The sequence below is a fragment of the Phalaenopsis equestris genome, unplaced genomic scaffold, assembly GCF_001263595.1.
Source record: "Phalaenopsis equestris unplaced genomic scaffold, ASM126359v1 Scaffold000787, whole genome shotgun sequence".
NCBI classification, from domain to species: domain Eukaryota; kingdom Viridiplantae; phylum Streptophyta; class Magnoliopsida; order Asparagales; family Orchidaceae; genus Phalaenopsis; species Phalaenopsis equestris.
The window spans coordinates 127,956-148,064 of NW_018165227.1; the positions used below are offsets into that span (position 1 = coordinate 127,956).

The following is a 20,109-nucleotide window of genomic DNA, read 5'->3' on the forward strand; positions in this document are numbered from 1 at the left end:
TATATATATAGATGTAGCTATAAAAATAAAATATTTGCCTTAAATAAGAAAGGAAAACAGCGGCTTATGGTGCTAGCTTAGTCAAGGAAATAGGTGAGGAAGGTTTGTTGGTTTTGGTTGCCCTCGGTCTAGGAGGAAATATATGAGGGTTCTACAGTTGCTCTCGAGCAAGGAGAATGTAATGGGGTTGTGAAGTTGTTAAAAGGAGGAGAAAGATAAGACTTTTGGTGGCCTCTGTATGCCACAATCTTGTCGATGCCTTTAAAGGAAAAGAGGGAGAGAGAACTATCGGGTCATCAGCCTTAGTAGGGGAGGGCATGTTGTCTTAGCACTCACTTGCTCTTAAATAGAGTAACGAAGGCGGTAGCTAAGGCGGGAAGCAAGCGGGTGAAAAAAACAAAGGCATGAAGAGTTGTAAGAATCAAATGTGTGAATTTGATCGGGGTGGCGGCAAGCAAATAAGGAAATAGAACTACAAAATCAGTGAAATTGGAAATGAGTGAAAGAAGAGAAAAAAAATGTCGAGTGACATGCACAATTCAGCGAGGTAAAACAATAGAGGGAAAATCACAAAAACAAAGCGATGATTGTGTGAGGTGGAAGGAAACGGAAAGGTTCAGATCTTACATACTACAACCCTTGAAAGATATTGATCCCCAAATTCATACCTAAGCTTACATCAAAACCCGCTAGTGGGAAATAGTATATTGTAGCGCGTATATGCATTTTGCTAATAATAACCTCACTATCATGAAACCAGTGACATGCAATGATGAGTCAGATGAGGTAGTTAATGTGATATGTGATTCAAATGAAAAAATGTTGTACTAAATGTAAATTTATATAATATAAATGAATGTGATGCCTCAAAATTAAATAATACCATTGTCAATTGTTTTAAAATAGAGATAATATCCGTCACCACATTAGGACGTCATGGGTTCTTTGTTGTGTCATAACAAATGCTCGAGGTTGAATCTCTTTTCTGAGCTGCTCTGAAGCCTGAGGTCGTTGAGATTGGTGCAGTACCATTGATATGGGTTGATACATCGGTGATGATTGTTGGTGCTACTAGTACTGTAGTACAGGAGGATGTTGATATGCATGAGACACCATCATTTGTTTCAGCTACTGTTGGGACCGAAAATAGTATTGACTTGTATGTCCTTTATCATTTTGCTTCTAGTGTTGACATTTATTAGATTTATGCCACCTATTCTTATGTTTCTTCAAATTGGTCTCTTGGTTTAATGTGGATTGAGTTTGGGTCGGGAAAGGGAAATCATTGTTCTTGTGATAAGTGTTGTAGCAGTTGTAGCATTTGTCAATGGTTAGGTTGTGAGGTCTGATGTGTCTCTTCCTGCAGTTAGGGAAATTAGAATTGCTCCTTGGTATATTTCTATGGTGTTTTTTTTAGTGGTCTTGTCTAATCATCTTGGTTCTTTCATTTCTCAATGTTCTTTTCCTCACACGCATGCAACTCTAACTCTATCTATAGCTCGATTCACCAAGTATCTATAGGTAGTACACTTGATAACAGACAAGCTCCTTCGAATATCTTCTCATAGGCCGAAAAGAAAATAATAAACATTTTGATCCCCGTGCTTGCAATCGAAGGGATAAATCTCAAGATTCTTGTAAATTGTGCTCGTACTCACGAATTGTCTTTAATCCTTGCTCCTGTTTCCTTAAGTCATTCATCATCTTTGCACTGTCTACCATAGGAAAATACTCCTATAAAAATAGTCTTGAAATCCGCCCAAGAGATTATTTTTTTCGGGTCTAAATGTATTGCAACAGTGACTCTCCCACAAATTATTAGCTCCTTCGTGCAATTGGAAGGTCACAATGTTTATCTTGTGGTCTTCGGGGCACTTATTTCTATGATGTCTCTTCTCAATATTATGAAGTCATTCGTCTGGCTCAATTGGGCCCACTATGCCATTGAAGGTAGAAGGGTGCGTCTTTAAAAATTGATTAATCACTCGATCTGTCGCACTCCCTTTGGCCATCTCCACTGGTTGGTTAACTTGAGCTTTCACGATAGCAACTTGAGATACAAGTTGAGCTTTTTGTTGTGTTGGCTGAGCAGGTTGCTACATGGTCTGAAACGTCTATGTGATTTTAGCTGCAATAATGGCTTATAGTGATTGGGTAATGTTTCTTGTCACAATTTCCATGAGAGTTTTCATGCTCAGTGGTGGTGTTTTGGCAACCTCAATAGATTGAGCAAGATCAACATAATGGCAGTTAGGGGAGTGATGACCCCTAAGGATAGGCACCACTTTTTGTGTTGTGCGAGTGGCTGCAACACCTCTTCTATTGAGAGCATTCTAAATAATTAAAATTGACACCTCTTTCATAATAAGCTTGTTAAAAGTAAATATATACATGTACATATTTAGATGTAGATATAAGTATAAAATATTGGTCTTAAATAAGAAAAGAAAACGAAGGCTTATGATGCTACCTCGATCGAGGAAGGTTTATGAGGTTTGATCTCTGCCCTCTGCCCTCGGTCAAAGAGGAAAAAGGTGAGGGTTCGACAGTTACTCCCAAGCAAGGTGAAGGTAACGGGAGTTGCAAAGTTGCTACAAGGAGGAGAAATATGAGAGTTTTGGTGGTCTTTGTACTCCACAATCCCATCGATGTCTTCCTAGCCCTTGCTTGCTCTTAAATAAAGCAACAAAAGCGGTAACTAAGGCAGCAAGCAAGCAAGCAAGCGAGAGAAAACATAAAGGCAGGAAGAGATTGTAAAAATCAAATGCGGGAGCCTGACTGGAAAGCAGTGAGCAAAATAAGAAATAAAATCTTTCAATGGGATTGGAAACAAGCAAGGAAGAAAAGAAAACACGATTCAGTGGGGCATCTCAATAGACGGAAAATCACAGAAATAGAGCGACTATCGTGTAGGAAGCGGAAAAGTTCGGATCTTACATTTTTTTTACATTTGTAATATTTTATTGTCATAAATTTATGCATGAAATGCTGTATTTCACTTGTCAAAAGTTAGCAAGTGGTATTTTTTTATATAATATTAAAGATTTGAGTTATATGTATGTAAATATGAAAATTGAGGTTTTAGATATGTAAATACTTAAAAATTATGTGGTATGCATGTAAATGATCTTCATATATTTATAAATTGGAAGACTTACAAAAATACCACTCAATTTCTATGCATATTTGCATATCTAACACCCAAACTTAAATTTTTTATATATTTCTCATCTTACCTATGCATGAAAAGGTGAATTTCACTTTTATAAAGTTGAAATAGTGGAATTTTTTATCTGATATGAAATATTTGGCTGATATACATGTAAAAGATAAAATTTTGGTGTTAGATATGTAAATACATAGGAATGAGATGGTATTATATGTAAATTCCCTTTATAAAATTCTCTTTTCTCCACAGATGCTGTTTCTTATAATGGGCTATGCAAACTTGCCAATGGAAAATTCAAGAGCCTGTTTCTTTGATGACCTTATCCATTCTCCTGGTAAGTTGTCTCAAGCTTCCTAATATAGTTTCATGTAGTTGAGAAGTTCAATCAGCAATTTAAATCATATATTTTTAATCATTGAAACCCTTTTGAATTTTATAATCTTTGGATATATGATGCTGCATTTGATATCAATACACTGATTTATATCATTTAGCTGCTTTGATTCTTCTGTTAACCAAATACTTTGGCATTTTTTACTTGGTGGTAGTAGAGGGAGGAATTAATTTCATGTTAATTTAAAGGATATTTATGTACTTACCACATAATTATTATATATTTATGTAGGTGACATTTAAATTTTAATATTTACTCATGCCATTCAAATCTTTAGGTAAATCTTAAAGTTTTCATATTAGATGTGTACATACATATGAATTCTGGTATGTTTGTAAATTTCCCTAATTTCAATCATGATTGGTAATTTGAAGGAATTTGGCTGTTATGAATTTAGTTTTGAGGGCAAGATGATATTTTTATTATATATATATTATTATTATTATTATTATTATTATTATTATTATTATTATTATTATTATTATTATTATTATTATTATTATTATTATTATTATTATTATTATTATTATTATTATTATTATTATTATTATTATTATTATTATTATTATTATTATTATTATTATTATTATTATTATTATTATTATTATTATTATTATTATTATTATTATTATTATTATTATTATTATTATTATTATTATTATTATTATTATTATTATTATTATTATTATTATTATTATTATTATTATTATTATTATTATTATTATTATTATTATTATTATTATTATTATTATTATTATTATTATTATTATTATTATTATTATTATTATTATTATTATTATTATTATTATTATTATTATTATTATTATTATTATTATTATTATTATTATTATTATTATTATTATTATTATTATTATTATTATTATTATTATTATTATTATTATTATTATTATTATTATTATTATTATTATTATTATTATTATTATTATTATTATTATTATTATTATTATTATTATTATTATTATTATTATTATTATTATTATTATTATTATTATTATTATTATTATTATTATTATTATTATTATTATTATTATTATTATTATTATTATTATTATTATTATTATTATTATTATTATTATTATTATTATTATTATTATTATTATTATTATTATTATTATTATTATTATTATTATTATTATTATTATTATTATTAGATGTATAAAATTTTATAGGCAAGCTCTTTTAGTTCAAATGGAGGAGTGCAAGACTCTTAATTTTGGGGGTTGTAGGTTAGGATCCCATAATGATTTTTTTAAGCATAATGTTTATTTAATTTTTCTTTTATTTTTTTCAATATAACAAATAAATTAAAATTATATAAAATTTAGTTAATATTATAATCTGAGTTTAAAAATTTTAATAAAAATTAAAACATCAATACTACAATACAAAATAAATTAAGTTTAATTATATAAATTTCATTTATATTTAAATCGAAAGATAAATCAATTTCAATAACTACAATCAAGTCAATTATTCATGTTAATTGTAACAAATAATAAATTAAAATATCCTCTATAATTTTTTTCTAATAAAATCGTCATTGCAGCTGATTTTGCACGTGATAAAAAGTTCACCGTTACATATTAATGTGACGATTTTATCTATTTAAAATATTTTATTTTCTTAACTTTTTTTTTTAAATAATAAATTTAAAAATATATATTATTTTTAAAATTTTGGCAAATAATTTTGCATTTTTTATTTTATTTAAATTTTAAACCTGCAAATTTTATTGTTCAGCATTTTTCACTAGATTTTTTGAACGGTTATTATACTTTTTTTTTATATACTATTTTTTTCGTAATTATTTTACAATAAGCTCTTAAAATTCTACTTCTTCATTATCATTATAATTTAATAACATTAAACATTTTAAAACTGCAAATAAAAAGAAAATAGAATAATGCAATGAAAGATTGCCCAAAACTAAGCCTTAGGATCCATTTGTTGTTGGAGTAACCATATAATTATGTTAGGAAAATAATTCTAAAAAAACATATCATAATATCATATTATGATTTAATCCTTGGAAAAAATTAAATTATTAAGTTAAACTATCACTCTAAGCCTTGATCTATTTGACCATAAGGGGCTATAAAATTATGTTACAAAAATAATTAAACATACATTATGATACATTACTTTGTAGAATTTAAATTATTGATTTCAACTTACTCTTTTGTCTTATAACTACAAATCAAAGCTACAAAAAGATTAAAAAAAAATGTTGTATAATAGTATGATACCCATTTATATATATATATTGAAATAAAGCATATTTGATATGTTAAAATATATATAAAAGACTTGTTTGGAATTTTTTTTTTTAAATATTTTTATTTAGTATGTTTTATAATGTTATTTTTTAATTGTTTTTTTTTTAAAAAAAAGTAGCATATTTTTTTAAAATACTTTAAATAAGTATTTTCAGTATTTTTAAAAGAAGCTAATTTATTTTTAAAGATATAAAAAAGATGCATTAAAAATATGTGAAAATAAAAGCAAAAGTAAAAGTTAAAATTAAAAATATGTCACATATTTCACATCTAAATTTTAATATTTACATTAAAGTACTTTTGTAGAATACCCGGTTCAAAATTTATGCATTAAAAAGTGAATTTTATGTTTAAAAAATTATTATCATGTATGCATTTCTTCCAATTATTATGCGTTACAAGGGTTCAGCTAAGAGTAGATTTGGATGGGATGAGAGATGATGTCAAAGTACGAGCAGGAATATATAATAAAATTCATAATCTTTATATTGGAAATCTAAAATAATTTCATAAAAATTTAAAAATAATATATATTTTTTTTAATTTTAGTATTTTAATAGAGTAAAAAAGTTCTAAATAGATTAAATGTCACCTAAGTGGTGATTTTGTCACGTCAGCATATAAAATCGTCCATTGACATGATATTTCTTTGCCACAACAAATTTTGATTAAAAAAGTATTAGTAATAATTATACATTATTATTATTATTATTATTATTATTATTATTATTAGATGTATAAAATTTTATAGGCAAGCTCTTTTAGTTCAAATGGAGGAGTGCAAGACTCTTAATTTTGGGGGTTGTAGGTTAGGATCCCATAATGATTTTTTTAAGCATAATGTTTATTTAATTTTTCTTTTATTTTTTTCAATATAACAAATAAATTAAAATTATATAAAATTTAGTTAATATTATAATCTGAGTTTAAAAATTTTAATAAAAATTAAAACATCAATACTACAATACAAAATAAATTAAGTTTAATTATATAAATTTCATTTATATTTAAATCGAAAGATAAATCAATTTCAATAACTACAATCAAGTCAATTATTCATGTTAATTGTAACAAATAATAAATTAAAATATCCTCTATAATTTTTTTCTAATAAAATCGTCATTGCAGCTGATTTTGCACGTGATAAAAAGTTCACCGTTACATATTAATGTGACGATTTTATCTATTTAAAATATTTTATTTTCTTAACTTTTTTTTTTAAATAATAAATTTAAAAATATATATTATTTTTAAAATTTTGGCAAATAATTTTGCATTTTTTATTTTATTTAAATTTTAAACCTGCAAATTTTATCGTTCAGCATTTTTCACTAGATTTTTTGAACGGTTATTATACTTTTTTTTATATACTATTTTTTTCGTAATTATTTTACAATAAGCTCTTAAAATTCTACTTCTTCATTATCATTATAATTTAATAACATTAAACATTTTAAAACTGCAAATAAAAAGAAAATAGAATAATGCAATGAAAGATTGCCCAAAACTAAGCCTTAGGATCCATTTGTTGTTGGAGTAACCATATAATTATGTTAGGAAAATAATTCTAAAAAAACATATCATAATATCATATTATGATTTAATCCTTGGAAAAAATTAAATTATTAAGTTAAACTATCACTCTAAGCCTTGATCTATTTGACCACAAGGGGCTATAAAATTATGTTAGAAAAATAATTAAACATACATTATGATACATTACTAATTTCAACTCACTTTTGTTAAAATTTGATTTTCATCATATAAATTCTAAATAAAGCAACAACAAAAAATTATAACTACAAATCAAAGCTACAAAAAAGATTTTAAAAAATGTTGTATAATAGTATGATACCCATTAACTAACAAAGGAAAATCTAAGCGCACATAAATAAACATAAACAGCATCACACTACCCACTAAATTTGTTAATTAAATACTAAATGGGAGGAACATTATCATAAATATGAATTACATCCACAATAGTTTCACCAACGCTGAAGCTACAAACCAAAGGCCTGAACTGACCAAAAATCTGTGCCACAATATACAACCAGCACTAAGCCACCCTACCAATATAGTTCTGAATCCTACATATATATATATATATATATATGTATTCATAAATACAAATGTATATATTGGGGGGAGGGGAGGGGTTTAATGGAACATTTGCAAGCACTTATAAAATATTGAAATTTGTTTTCTGTTCCACGAACGGCAATTAAACTGACCGCAAAATCTGTCTTATGAGATTCCATCAAAGACTGTGGAGAGGACAATCTGCTGTGCAAACTCTCTCCTGCGAACCATTTCATCAGCCGCGCTGTCAACAATATCAGAGACAGAGAGAGGTAAGTGGTAATGGTGAATGAGATAAGCAATTGCGCCACCAAAAAGGGAAAAAAAAGAAACACGCACTCAAAACAGTTGGTCGGGCATCTACTTGTCAATTTTAAGTCCCCTCTGATCTGGAGTTTGATTCCTCCAGAGTGTAGGGATGGTCGGGGCTAATATTATAGCCTCCGGCCATTCTTTTTTAATTTTAAGTCCCCTCTGATCTGGAGTTTGATTCCTCCGGAGTGTAGGGATGGTCGGGGGCCATTCTTTTTTAAAAGATATATGTGTGTGTGTGTGTGTGTGTGTGTGTGTGTGTGTGTATTGAAGTTCAGGTATTAGATATGTAAATACATGGGAATTGAGCGGCATTCAAGTAAATCTTAAAACAATTTTGTTCTAGATGAGTTTTAAACAATCGGATTTGCTTTGACATGCGTGCACTCATATTACAACAAATCGAAGAATGTACTAATACCCATTGTAACACTATCTCTTGATAAAGTCTCAGCAATATTTTTCAAATAAATGAAGTCCTAGTTTCACTCAAATGCTCCTACAAGCAGGACGTCGGTTAAATTTACAGCAAATAAAAAAATCATGCCATGATCATTAAGAGCAATGATACATTCACATAATTAATGTTTGATAGAATATGATAATTTATATTTTGATTGCATTTCTAATTCCCTTCTTCATTATTCCTTCCCTTCAAGATTTATAGCTAGATATCATTGTCATCATCGCATGCCTTCTCCCAATAATTTGGGTTCCACTTTATGAAATAGCTTTATATATAGACCACATAGCTCTCAACTATCTATGTGTCTTAACACTTAAATTTAATATTTACTTCCTTAAAATAACTAACTTCTCGAAGTAAAATGCATATTTTCATATATATGTTTTGATGCGATCACAACTCTAAATTGTTTAGGTGTTTAATATTTTTCATTCGATTTCACCATCGCCTTCCCTTCTTTTATTTATTCTCCCCTAACTCCATATCATCTTCCCTCTTCTTATTTTCCTTCCTCCAAACTTTCCCACCCTTTGCTTTCTACAATATTAATCAACATAATTTAATACGTTTGGCTTTTAATGCCATTTGAAAATTTATATGTTTGGTTTTTGTCGTAGAAGCACCTAATGCAACCAACCACTCCAATAGCTTGGATTGACAGAAGATGGATGATTAAAATTTTATAGCAGCAAGCTTCGGAGGCACCAAAGCCACAGGTGCATTGCAATCCCATTAATCAATGAGTTGTATGTCATGGTATACATAGTCCATGACACAATCATACACTATAAAGATAAAAAATATGAGATGTTCTCATGTATTTTCGATAGTCTTCCATCATTCTCACACCTATATGCTCAGATGCCAAATGGCGTAGGCCCATTATGCGCAACCAACTACTCCGAAAACCAAAAAATTAGAGATCGTTTGAAATCACTTTTGTCTTTTTAACTTCTTATTTATGTTTTTAATTTGTTACGTTTGTTTTGACTTTATACAAAATATGTTTGACATATTTGATTAAGATGATTAAGATATAGTTGTTTTAAAGACATTCAAAACACATAAGAATTAATTTGAATATTTTCAAAAAACATGTTAATTTTTTTTAAACAAAAAATTAAAAAAATAGAAAACACACCAAACAAAAACATTTTTAAAACAAAAGAAAAACGAAAAAATAAATTTGATCACAAACAAACACTAAGGTTTTATAGCCGACGGTAAAATGGTAACAACTATAAAGGTGCACTGCAAAGCATTGATTTATTTGGCAATTGTGGTCAAATTGTATGTAGGTTCATGAATCAATCGCCCACCAAATACCATAAGAGAAATGCAATTTTATCAAATCAATCCATGCTCGGTTAACTAACATCTTATAATAATAAGTGGGTTAAACTTTAAAAGAGTTTTTCCACTATCATACAACAATAAGTATTTATCCCAATAAGAGTGGTCGGTTACATGAAACTTTTTTATACATTGTGTCCTATTGTGTGTCATACCTTCATTTATTTCTAATAAATTAATATAATTTTTTATACAACATGCCCAAGTCTTTTCAAGTCTTCGTCTACCTTTCTTAAATTTTGCCAAAATAAAACATCTACTCTCCTAACTAGGACGTCAGATTGTCGATATTTAATGTGATCAAACCATCTAAGACAACTCTCTAATCTTGTATACCACTGGAGTTACTCCAAACCTTCCATGAATACATTCGTTTCGCATTTTGTCTCAAAGAATAAAACCACTCATCCACCTATGCATTCTCATCCCAGCAATACTTAACTTAATTTTATGATTCTCTTCTATAGGTCAACATTTTGTGCCATAAAGTATTGCAGGTCTTACCACAATCTTATGAAATTTCCCTTCAGGTCTATGTGGTACTTTTCTATCACGCAATAAGCTCGATGCATTCCTCCACTTCAACCATCCAAATTAAATCTACTAATAACATCCTCATCTATATCACCATCATTTTAAACAATAGATCCAAGATATCTAAAATGTTACTCATTTTAATGACTTGATCACACAGTATTACAACCTTGCCGCTAGATCTAATACTATTAAAATTACATTGCATGTATTCAGTTTTGTATCTACTCAAACGAAATCCTTTAGACTTCAAAGTTGACAATCTCTCTCTAATCTTTATCCAAAAGAATGATATCAGCTTGAATCCACTTCAACCATCCAACTTTGAATCTATTAATAACATCTGCATCTATATCACCATCATTTGAACAATAGATATGATATATCTAAAATGTTCACTCCTTTTAAAGACTTCAATCACCCATAATTACAACACTACCACTAGATCTACTACTACTAAAATTACACTCCATGTATTCAGTTTTAGAACTACTAAAATTACACTCCACTCCATGTATTCAGTTTTAGATCAACTCAAACGAAAGCCTTGAGACTCTAAAGTAGATTTTCATAATTCAAAATTTTCCCGAAATCTCTTTAATCTTTATCCAAAAGATGGATATCATCATCACTTTGAATAATAAACGTTAACTCCTTTTAATGACTTTATCACCCATACTTACAACCACGCCACTAGATCTACTACTACTAAAATTACAATCAATGTATTCAATTTTAGATCAACCCAAATGAAATTTAGACTCTAAAGTTGACTTACATAATTTAATTTTTTTTCTGTAAACTCTCTCTCTAATTTTATACAAAAAAATGATATTGTCAATGAAAAGCATACGCAAAGGTACACTCTCTTGCAAATGTCCAATAAGATTCATAACTAAAGCAAAAAGATATTAGCTTAAAGTCGATCACTAATGTAATCCAACAAAAATAGGAAAATATTTGGTCAACCATCCTTGTGCTCAAACACAACTAACAACTCTAGTATAATGTCTTTAATGATTTGAATATAAATAATATCAACACATTTCTTTTCTGGAACTCTTCGAAGAACTTCGCTTGGTGTTTTATAATAAGCTTTTTTTGACAACAAAAGTTATATGTAGATCCTCTTACTCTCTTTGAACTTTTCCATCAAACCTCTCAATAAATATCTAGCTTCCAGAATAGACTTGCCTGGTATAAATCCAAATTAATTTGAGAAATTTTGTATTGCATTGTATTCTATGTTCAATTAGTCTCCCCCATAACTTTAATGTAAGACACATTAACCTAATTCATCTATAATTTGAACACACTTGTACATCTCCTTTATTCTTAAAAATAAAAACCAATATACTCTTTCTTCACTCGTCAGACAACTTTTTAATTTCCTAACGATTATATGTGTGGCTACTTTAGTCCTAAGATATCACATTTCTCCAATTTTGTCCATTTCTCCAATTTTGTCCCTTAACTATATAAAATTAATCCAAAATTATCACCTCAGAGACAAAATTAGGATCAATTTTGTATAGTTGAATGACTACATTGAAATTAAAAAAAAAAAACTGCATAAAAATTCATTCTAACCATACTCGGGCCAACTTACCAATTTTCTTTTATTTGTATTTGCTCTTATAACCCATCTACAAAGGCTTATACTCAACGGTTGAATAAAGAAAAAAAGAACCAAGTGGTTTGCTTCTAAATTAAACTACAATAGATATAACCTGCAGACACCGTTTTATAAATAATATAAGCCCAAAACATGACTACTACAACCTATTTCCATCAATCTCCAACCTACTACAAATCAAAGTCGTTATATTACAAGTTGGATACATTAAGACCCAAATAAAACTAGTTCCAGGACATTCTATTTTTACTAACTCAAAAGGTTAACCGAATCTAACTTGGTTAGCCAAGATTAATAACCATTTTGATCTAAATGCATCATGCACGAAGTCAGAAAAAAAATTAAACATGGTTCCAAATCAGACATCCAGGTAACAATAGGGCATTTACATACATACACCCAATTTTTATATATTTACATATCTAACGCCTAAATTTTACTTACTACATTTATACCATCCAAATCATTCATATACACCACTATTTTAACTTTTAAAAAGTGATATACACATTTGAATGTACAAACTACTATAGCACTTATTGTTAACTATTTGAATGAGGAAATCAACAGCTATTAACAGATATGCTGAATAGATCATAACTTGAAATCAAGCAAAAAAAGAACACGTTATTTTGATAAATCATTAAAAAAGGTTTATGGAATAGATTTTCTAAAAGAGCATAATAACATTAATATAATGAAAATTAGAAATTCCATAAAGAATAATTATTTTAACTCTTTAAAAGATGTACAAATTTATAAGTATCATTGAGTGCAGTTGAGATGCTTCTTGAGAACTAGAGAATCATGCCAGATATTATAGTAGTTTTACTAATAAAATATTTTAAATTAAATACTAGGAACATAACAAAGTAGTATAGAAGGATCTTAAAATCATTATTTAAATACGAGCGTTTAAGATTGTGATAATTATAACATATTTTTGAATCAAGCTTAATAACCATAAAATGAAATTACGAAAGACTAAGTAAACATTGGCCGGGAAAAATCACATGAGTATCAAGTAAATATTTTGATTCAATCCAATGAATAATAATTGGGCAGGATATTTTATGTGCAAAACATTCAATGAAGAAGTATAAAAAGATAGAGTCTTTAAATGATTTTTATTAATCTCCAGCAGTCCCGTGATCAAATGCCATAAGAATAAATTTAATGAACTCTAATAAAAGGATTTGAAAATATTTTAGATTACTAAGGATGTGTACGATGGAATATTCACAACTAAAAAAAAATTTGAGATGACAAAGAATTTACTACGTTAGTACAATTACATGAATTACATGCAAAAATATTATAAAATCCATATATTTTTGGGGCTTGTTGAGATAGTATATGTTATTTGCAAACATAATATAAATTAATTAGTCCAAACTTTATTGAAATAGAAAACATTTTTAAAATTATAACGAACATAAGATTGTAAGGGAAAAGGTGACTAATATGATATGCAACTTTAGTGGATACAAGATTTATAATTATCAGCTAATTTAGCTAGAATATCAAATAATAAATATGCATAAAATTTGTAAATATCATGGAGATATTATGCAAAAGAGTTAGAATGTGGAAGTGTGTACAACCTCTGGAGTTAAAAGATTGCATGAAAAAACATAAAAAAGAACCTTCAGGCAACTATGTGATGAGTTTATACGAGGGGAAAGTATGACTAGTAATTTTTTTCGAAACTTTAACTAAAGTAACCACAAAATCACTCTAATTTTAGTCAAACGGAAATTAAAATTGAATTACTTCGCTCACAAGAAATATTTAAATACAATGAGAACAAATTTGACGCACTTCAAAAAATAGTTTGAAACGTCTTAGATTACCAAAGATATGGTTGATTCACAATAAATAAAAAATTGAAGTAAAAGTTTGCCATAGTAAAATTTTAAGAAAGAATATCACTAAGTTCAAATCTTTTTTATTGATTATTGCAACACTTTTGAAGTATATTCAAGTGAAGTTCCTTGGTGTATGTCATTTGAAATTTAATTAGTAAAACTTTTATTGAAATAAAGGACATAGTTGAAATACAATAAGCATAAGAATAAAAAGAAAAAACCGACTATACTGTATGGAAATTTAATGGATATGAGCTAATAATTATCAACTGATTCAACTATATTATTATATAATAACTATATATGATACGCTTAAATATCATGGAGATGCTATGCAAAAGAATGTGGATGTGAACGGAAGTAAAAAATTGTTAAGAGATTGTTTGAAAACAAGAACTATGGCTTGAAAATCGAATAACTTAATATAATGGAGATATAAAAATTGGTTTTTTTGGTTCAAAACTCAAAAATTTGCTTGAACATCATTCTAAATTTGGTCAAGTTGAAATTAAATTGTTTTCCTTCGTTTAGGGTTTAGGGGTTTGGTCAAGTTGAAATTAAATTGTTTTCCTTCGTGCAAGGATGGCTTGCTTAAAATAGTTCAATTCAACTTGAGATTAAAGATGCGCAGGTGGGCACCCACACACGTGTGTTTGTATATAAAAAAATTAAACGCACGCTATTATTATACATAATTAATATTGAACAAAAATTTAATAAAAGCATATCAATATACTTTATTATTAAATAAAGATTTTAAAACTTCTCATTTAAATTAAAAGATGTGGCTTGAATTAAGTCAAAATTCAATTTAAAAAAGCACTTTTAACTCAATTTGAACCTAACATGACATAGGGCTTTGCTCAATCAAACTCAACAAGTGAGGCTTGCTCGATCGAACTTGAGTTGATACAGGCATTATGAGAACATAAACATAAATGTAACAGACTTTAATTTAATAAATTGCATGAATCTAAATGCTGGGCACTAAAGTAACAAGTAGGCAAATTGTATATATTAAAATAAAAATGTTAAGATGAATGCATGTCGAAATAATGAAAGAGAATGATTATAAGATGGAGACCATGGGAATAGCACTATTGAAAATCAAGTAGTAGAAAAAAGATCCATTATAGAACATACACCAATAAGATGGGTAAAAAAAATTAATGCAGAAAGTCTAAAAAATTTTGAACAAAGATAACATTGATATAAATTAAATCAAATGACTCAATAAATTTAACACCTTAAACAACAAATCTTAACCATTTAGGAAAAGGCAATTGATGACAATGAAAACCAACATTCCTAGAAAAGTAATAGAGCTTCATTTATATTGACATGTGTAAATTAAGTTGCATGATAACAAGAAATCACAAACAATGAACTTATTAAATGTAAAATAAATGAAGAAGTGATGCATAAACAAATAGATCTACTTGTATTAACAAAAAATTCCATAATAATGATAAAAATAAAATTGAAAAAGAATATACCACTCAATTTCTAACACCCAAACTTCAATGTTTGCATAGATGTCACCTTAACTATTCATGAAATGGTGAATTTCACCTTTTGAAAGTTAAAATGGTAGCATCTTTGATTTGATATGAAAGATTTGAGTGGTATAAATGTATAAAGTAATTATAAGTGTTAGATATGTAAATACATAAGAATTGGGTGGTATGTATGTAAATGCCCCAAGAAAAAAAAACTTTTCCATACCTTTCTACAACTTTTTCCTCTGAAATCTTCCTCTTTCCTTCAGCCAAGGGTTCAGGCTCCACCACTTTAGAAAAATCAGCAATAGGCACATTACTGATAAATGATGAAAGCAATGGATCAGGTGCCGCATGCGAGGGAGTAATAAAGCGTGAGGATCCCCCAAGAAGAGATTGTAAACTCCCATCCCGTAGCTCCTTCCTCAAAAAATTAAACGCACCATGAGACCCAGATGAACCTTTTCGTAACCTCCTCTTATGTTGCGAGTAAGTCACATTAAGGAATTGAACTTTTAAAAAGAACTAGACATAGTGCACAAATAATAAAATAAAAAATGTAGTTCATAATAACTTAAAATAACAAAAATGGATAAAAGGATATCTTAAATAAATCGGCATGTTGCACCGTTATGTGCCCCACCATGTCCATTCCTACTCCTCCCAAACATATAGGACATACCTTCCAAAAAAATGATAGAGATGAGAATAAGTTCATGTTAGTTCAGATATTTTAATTAAAAATAGAGAAGGAATGCGAAAGATTTTTTAAGACAATAATTAATTCATTAGATTCATCAATAAAAAAGAAGTAAATTTCAACCATGGCATTAAGAATCCAGCAGATCACTCTTTCTATTAGATAAGTATAAATCACTTCAACTTTTTTGAAAAAAAAAACTAAACAAGATTTTCAACAAATAAATAAGGAAGATTTACATACCACTTAATTCCTATGCATTTAGATATCTAGCATCTAAACTTCATTTTTTTACATACATGCCACCTGCCTATGCATGAAAAGCTATATTTTACTTTTTAAAAGTTGAAGTAGTGATATTTTTGATGTGATAGGAATGATTTGAGCGGTATAAATGTAAAAGGCAAGGTTTTGGTGTTAGATATGTAAATACATAGGAATTGGGCAGTACGTATCAAATGTCCAAAAAAATAAAGTAAAAAGTTTTAGCATTTTGTGCGCCCCAGTCCTAAGAGAAAATTTTAAACATAAACAAATTTAGGGTGATATACCAACATCTTGGCAAATGAAGTGTACTCATATAGATGTAGTATCATGCTGCCATTTGCAATCATTATCAAACAACCTTAATTATATGCAAAGGGCAATTAATTCTTTTTTTAATTTCTTTTTATATCAGTACTTCCCATTTAAAGTAGAAAAAATAAAAATATTTAAAAAACAATTGTCAATAACATATATGGAGTAGCCATCCCCTTCATAATCTTTTTACGTTAGTTTCATCTTTATTTTGATCAGTCAAGCCAAAACCACATTAATCTATTTTGCATTTCATATGCTCAATAAAATTACCATAGCAGCTTCTTTTTTTTATTTCAACAATCATGATCTGATCATGCCTTGATCATGCCTGTCAGATATTCATATATATTTCTAATCTTCTGTTGAATACACCAAAGATGTTTAGTAGATATCAACGAATCATTTATCAATATAAAAAAATTAGAAACTATATACTAACACTATCTGTTATTGACATTTTCATTTTCATGTTCAATAGTTGTAAAAACATATGCATGTCTTTATGTACATATTTATATAAATATGATCATTCTACTATAAGGTCTCCATGTGCATTCATTGTGTTTATTTTGATTAATTCCGAACCAAAATGAAGTAATATCAGTTGAAGATATCAAAAGAATGGAATTTTCTCAAGAAAATTCACTGTATGCGAAATACAAAGCTACTATGCATGTTAGAAATAAAAAATTTTAACCCCTAATTGTAATTGAAATTGTTTTAAAAAAGGAATAAAACTTTAACGATTTTTCAAACTTTGAAGTGTGTCTTTTGCATAAGGCTCCCAATAATATGAAATCAAAGGGATGTCGATCTTAAGGAGTCGTCTGGTACAGCTTTAGTAAATCCTTTAAATTCGAATTTACTAAATCCTCCCAATACCAATGCAAAACAAAATTGAGAGGAATTAGGGGAAACTGAATTTACTTAATGAAAGATTTAAAATTTGCCCTTTTTCTGTCTGGCAAATTCAAGTTAAATTCCACTAAAATCCATTACCACACAGCCCCTAAATGTATTATTTCAACAATAAAAATGACTTTCCATGGTTCAAGCTAGTGATATCCATCACTATTATTCCCAAGCCCACGTATTTTATCTAAGCCATTCAACTAGAAAGCTCCACAAAATTTGAAGTGCCAACCTGAAAGGATCATATAAGGGAATTACTTGAGTTAAAAGGATCTCCTCGAAACAGCTAGAAACTTTGCACTCAAAAAAAGAACAATATTAAGGAACTCCAATAGAACAAGTGAACAAAGAATTATGAGAAAGGTTGTCACAGAATAATAACATAAATAGCACTCAAAAAAAAGATATTTACAGAACTAACACCCAGTTGATTTTTTTAAAACTACTAAAGCGATGCATTTACACGTGCCACGATCAAAACCATTGAGAATTTGATAAAAACGAAGATATGGGTTGGGGTTTAATCATGAAATTTGATATTTGATTGAAATTTTGAAAATGGATAAAAAAAGGTGCTCGATTTGTAAATGTTTCGAGTGATTAAAACACGGATTCAAATAAGCACAACAACATGTAACTTAGCCCTATGAAAATAACTTAAATACCAATTAAAGTGAGCTTGCAAAAATAATGCAGATTGTTACATCTTTTGTAAGTAAAATGTTCTAATTGATGTAAAAGATAAATCCCAGAAGAAGAAAATCAATAATTCGAGAGGGAAAAAAATTAGCAATAACCAACTTGTCTTACATAAAGTTTGAACTAACTGAATTCAACTTTTACGAGTTCATAGAGCTAAGAAAAAAAAAACAATAAAATCACTATTACAATCAGGAAAGCCAGATGTACATGAGTACCACTCAACTCCTATGTATTGGCATACCTAACACCTAAGCTTCACTTTTTGCATATATAACACCTTACTTATGCATAATAATGTGCATTCCACATTTTTTTTTACGTTAAATGAAGATGTTTTATGTGATATGAAAGCAAATTTTAGATGTAAAAAAGCAAACTTTAGATGTTAGATATGCAAATGCATAGAAATTGGGTTGGTATGTATGCAAATACCGCTAAAAGAAATTAATAAAAAGTCTAAGTTCCAATCTTTACGACATAATCAGACTTAAACGTAGAAAAGGAAGGAGCCTCTAAGAGCTCCAACATGATGTAGGCAAAGAAACAAAGCGAGCAATAACAAAACTCAAAGCAGAAGTTGAGTATTGGTCTTCAGTCGAAAGAAAAACCAAATCCCAAAATTTCAATAGAGAATATTTTACCGGTAAGCTAAATAAGGAGGCCAGAAGACTTTGCAGTTCCAATTAACAGGAAAATACCAACATACTCCAAATAAATATTTGATGCCATCAATCACAGAAGCACAACAAAAATTCGATAACGTTAGATAAGGAAAGAACCGCTACCCCATTCTTCGCCTCAAATGGATGATCGTCGTCGATATGGACACAGAGACCAACGATATCAAAATCTTCGTCACATAACGGGCAGGGAAACTCCGGCCTCCACTCGTCCTCATCCCCTTCAATCTCCTCGATTCCCAGGTATTGATCTACCAATCCAAACAAATCCAATCAAAATCCCTCCGAAAACCAAAAGAAACTAGAGCAAAACATCAACCCGATCTTATCGATCCGAAACCCACCATATCGCGACTGCAAAGTAGACTGGTGCCGCTTCGAAGCCAACGATAGCCGACTCCACGAATCCGAATCCATCGCCTCCTCTCCAGAAAAAAAAAACCCTAACCCAGCTCTCCTCTACCCCAGATGAAAGAAGATGTATTCTTCTTCGGCTTACTATCTGCCTCGAGTAAGCCGGAGCTGGAAAGAGAGTGTCACACAGATATTCTTTACTCGGAAAGCGTACCAAGAAGAGCACAGCGTGCGAAATAACTGGTATGAGGCGAGAGAGAGAGAGAGATTCTTTGCTGTAACCTGTTTGCAGGTTACAGACGTACGCAACTGTTTGCGTGGGCGAAGGGGTGTGGAAGAAGAGACCTCCAGCAGTAGCTGGTGGGCGAAGGGGGGTGGAAGAAGAGACCTCCAGCAGTAGCTGGTGGGCGGAGGAATTCATTTCCCCATATAGCCGCATAGTCCGTTCTATGCGGATTAACAGATCACCATTCAGTTTTTTAATCAGAATGGACGGTGATAAGACGTTTACGTGTGAGGCAGTGTGCGTCCGAGAATGTAAATCAAATCAGGATAATTAAAGCTTTTTA

General features: G+C 29.2%; 2 protein-coding genes across 2 annotated transcripts in view; one reads left to right on the forward strand and one right to left on the reverse strand.

Annotated features, from left to right (window-relative positions):
• The window catches only part of LOC110031203 (replication protein A 14 kDa subunit-like), a 15,557-nt gene extending 11,927 nt beyond the window's left edge, over window positions 1–3,630 (forward strand). The window contains exon 2 of the mRNA XM_020734288.1: window positions 3,419–3,630. Within this exon, the coding sequence (XP_020589947.1) occupies window positions 3,419–3,483 (65 nt within the window). The 3' untranslated portion in view covers window positions 3,484–3,630. The remainder of the gene's footprint in view (window positions 1–3,418) is intronic.
• A 4,162-nt stretch (window positions 3,631–7,792) lies between these two features.
• Window positions 7,793–19,808, reverse strand: LOC110031207 (protein DEHYDRATION-INDUCED 19 homolog 3-like). Its single transcript, XM_020734298.1, has 5 exons — window positions 19,531–19,808; window positions 19,292–19,437; window positions 16,215–16,292; window positions 15,837–16,099; window positions 7,793–8,186 (listed from the first exon to the last, which is right to left on the reverse strand). Exons 1-5 carry the CDS (start codon window positions 19,601–19,603, stop codon window positions 8,108–8,110), a joined length of 639 nt encoding a protein of 212 aa, XP_020589957.1. The 5' UTR covers window positions 19,604–19,808; the 3' UTR covers window positions 7,793–8,107.
• Between the last annotated feature and the right edge of the window lie 301 nt (window positions 19,809–20,109).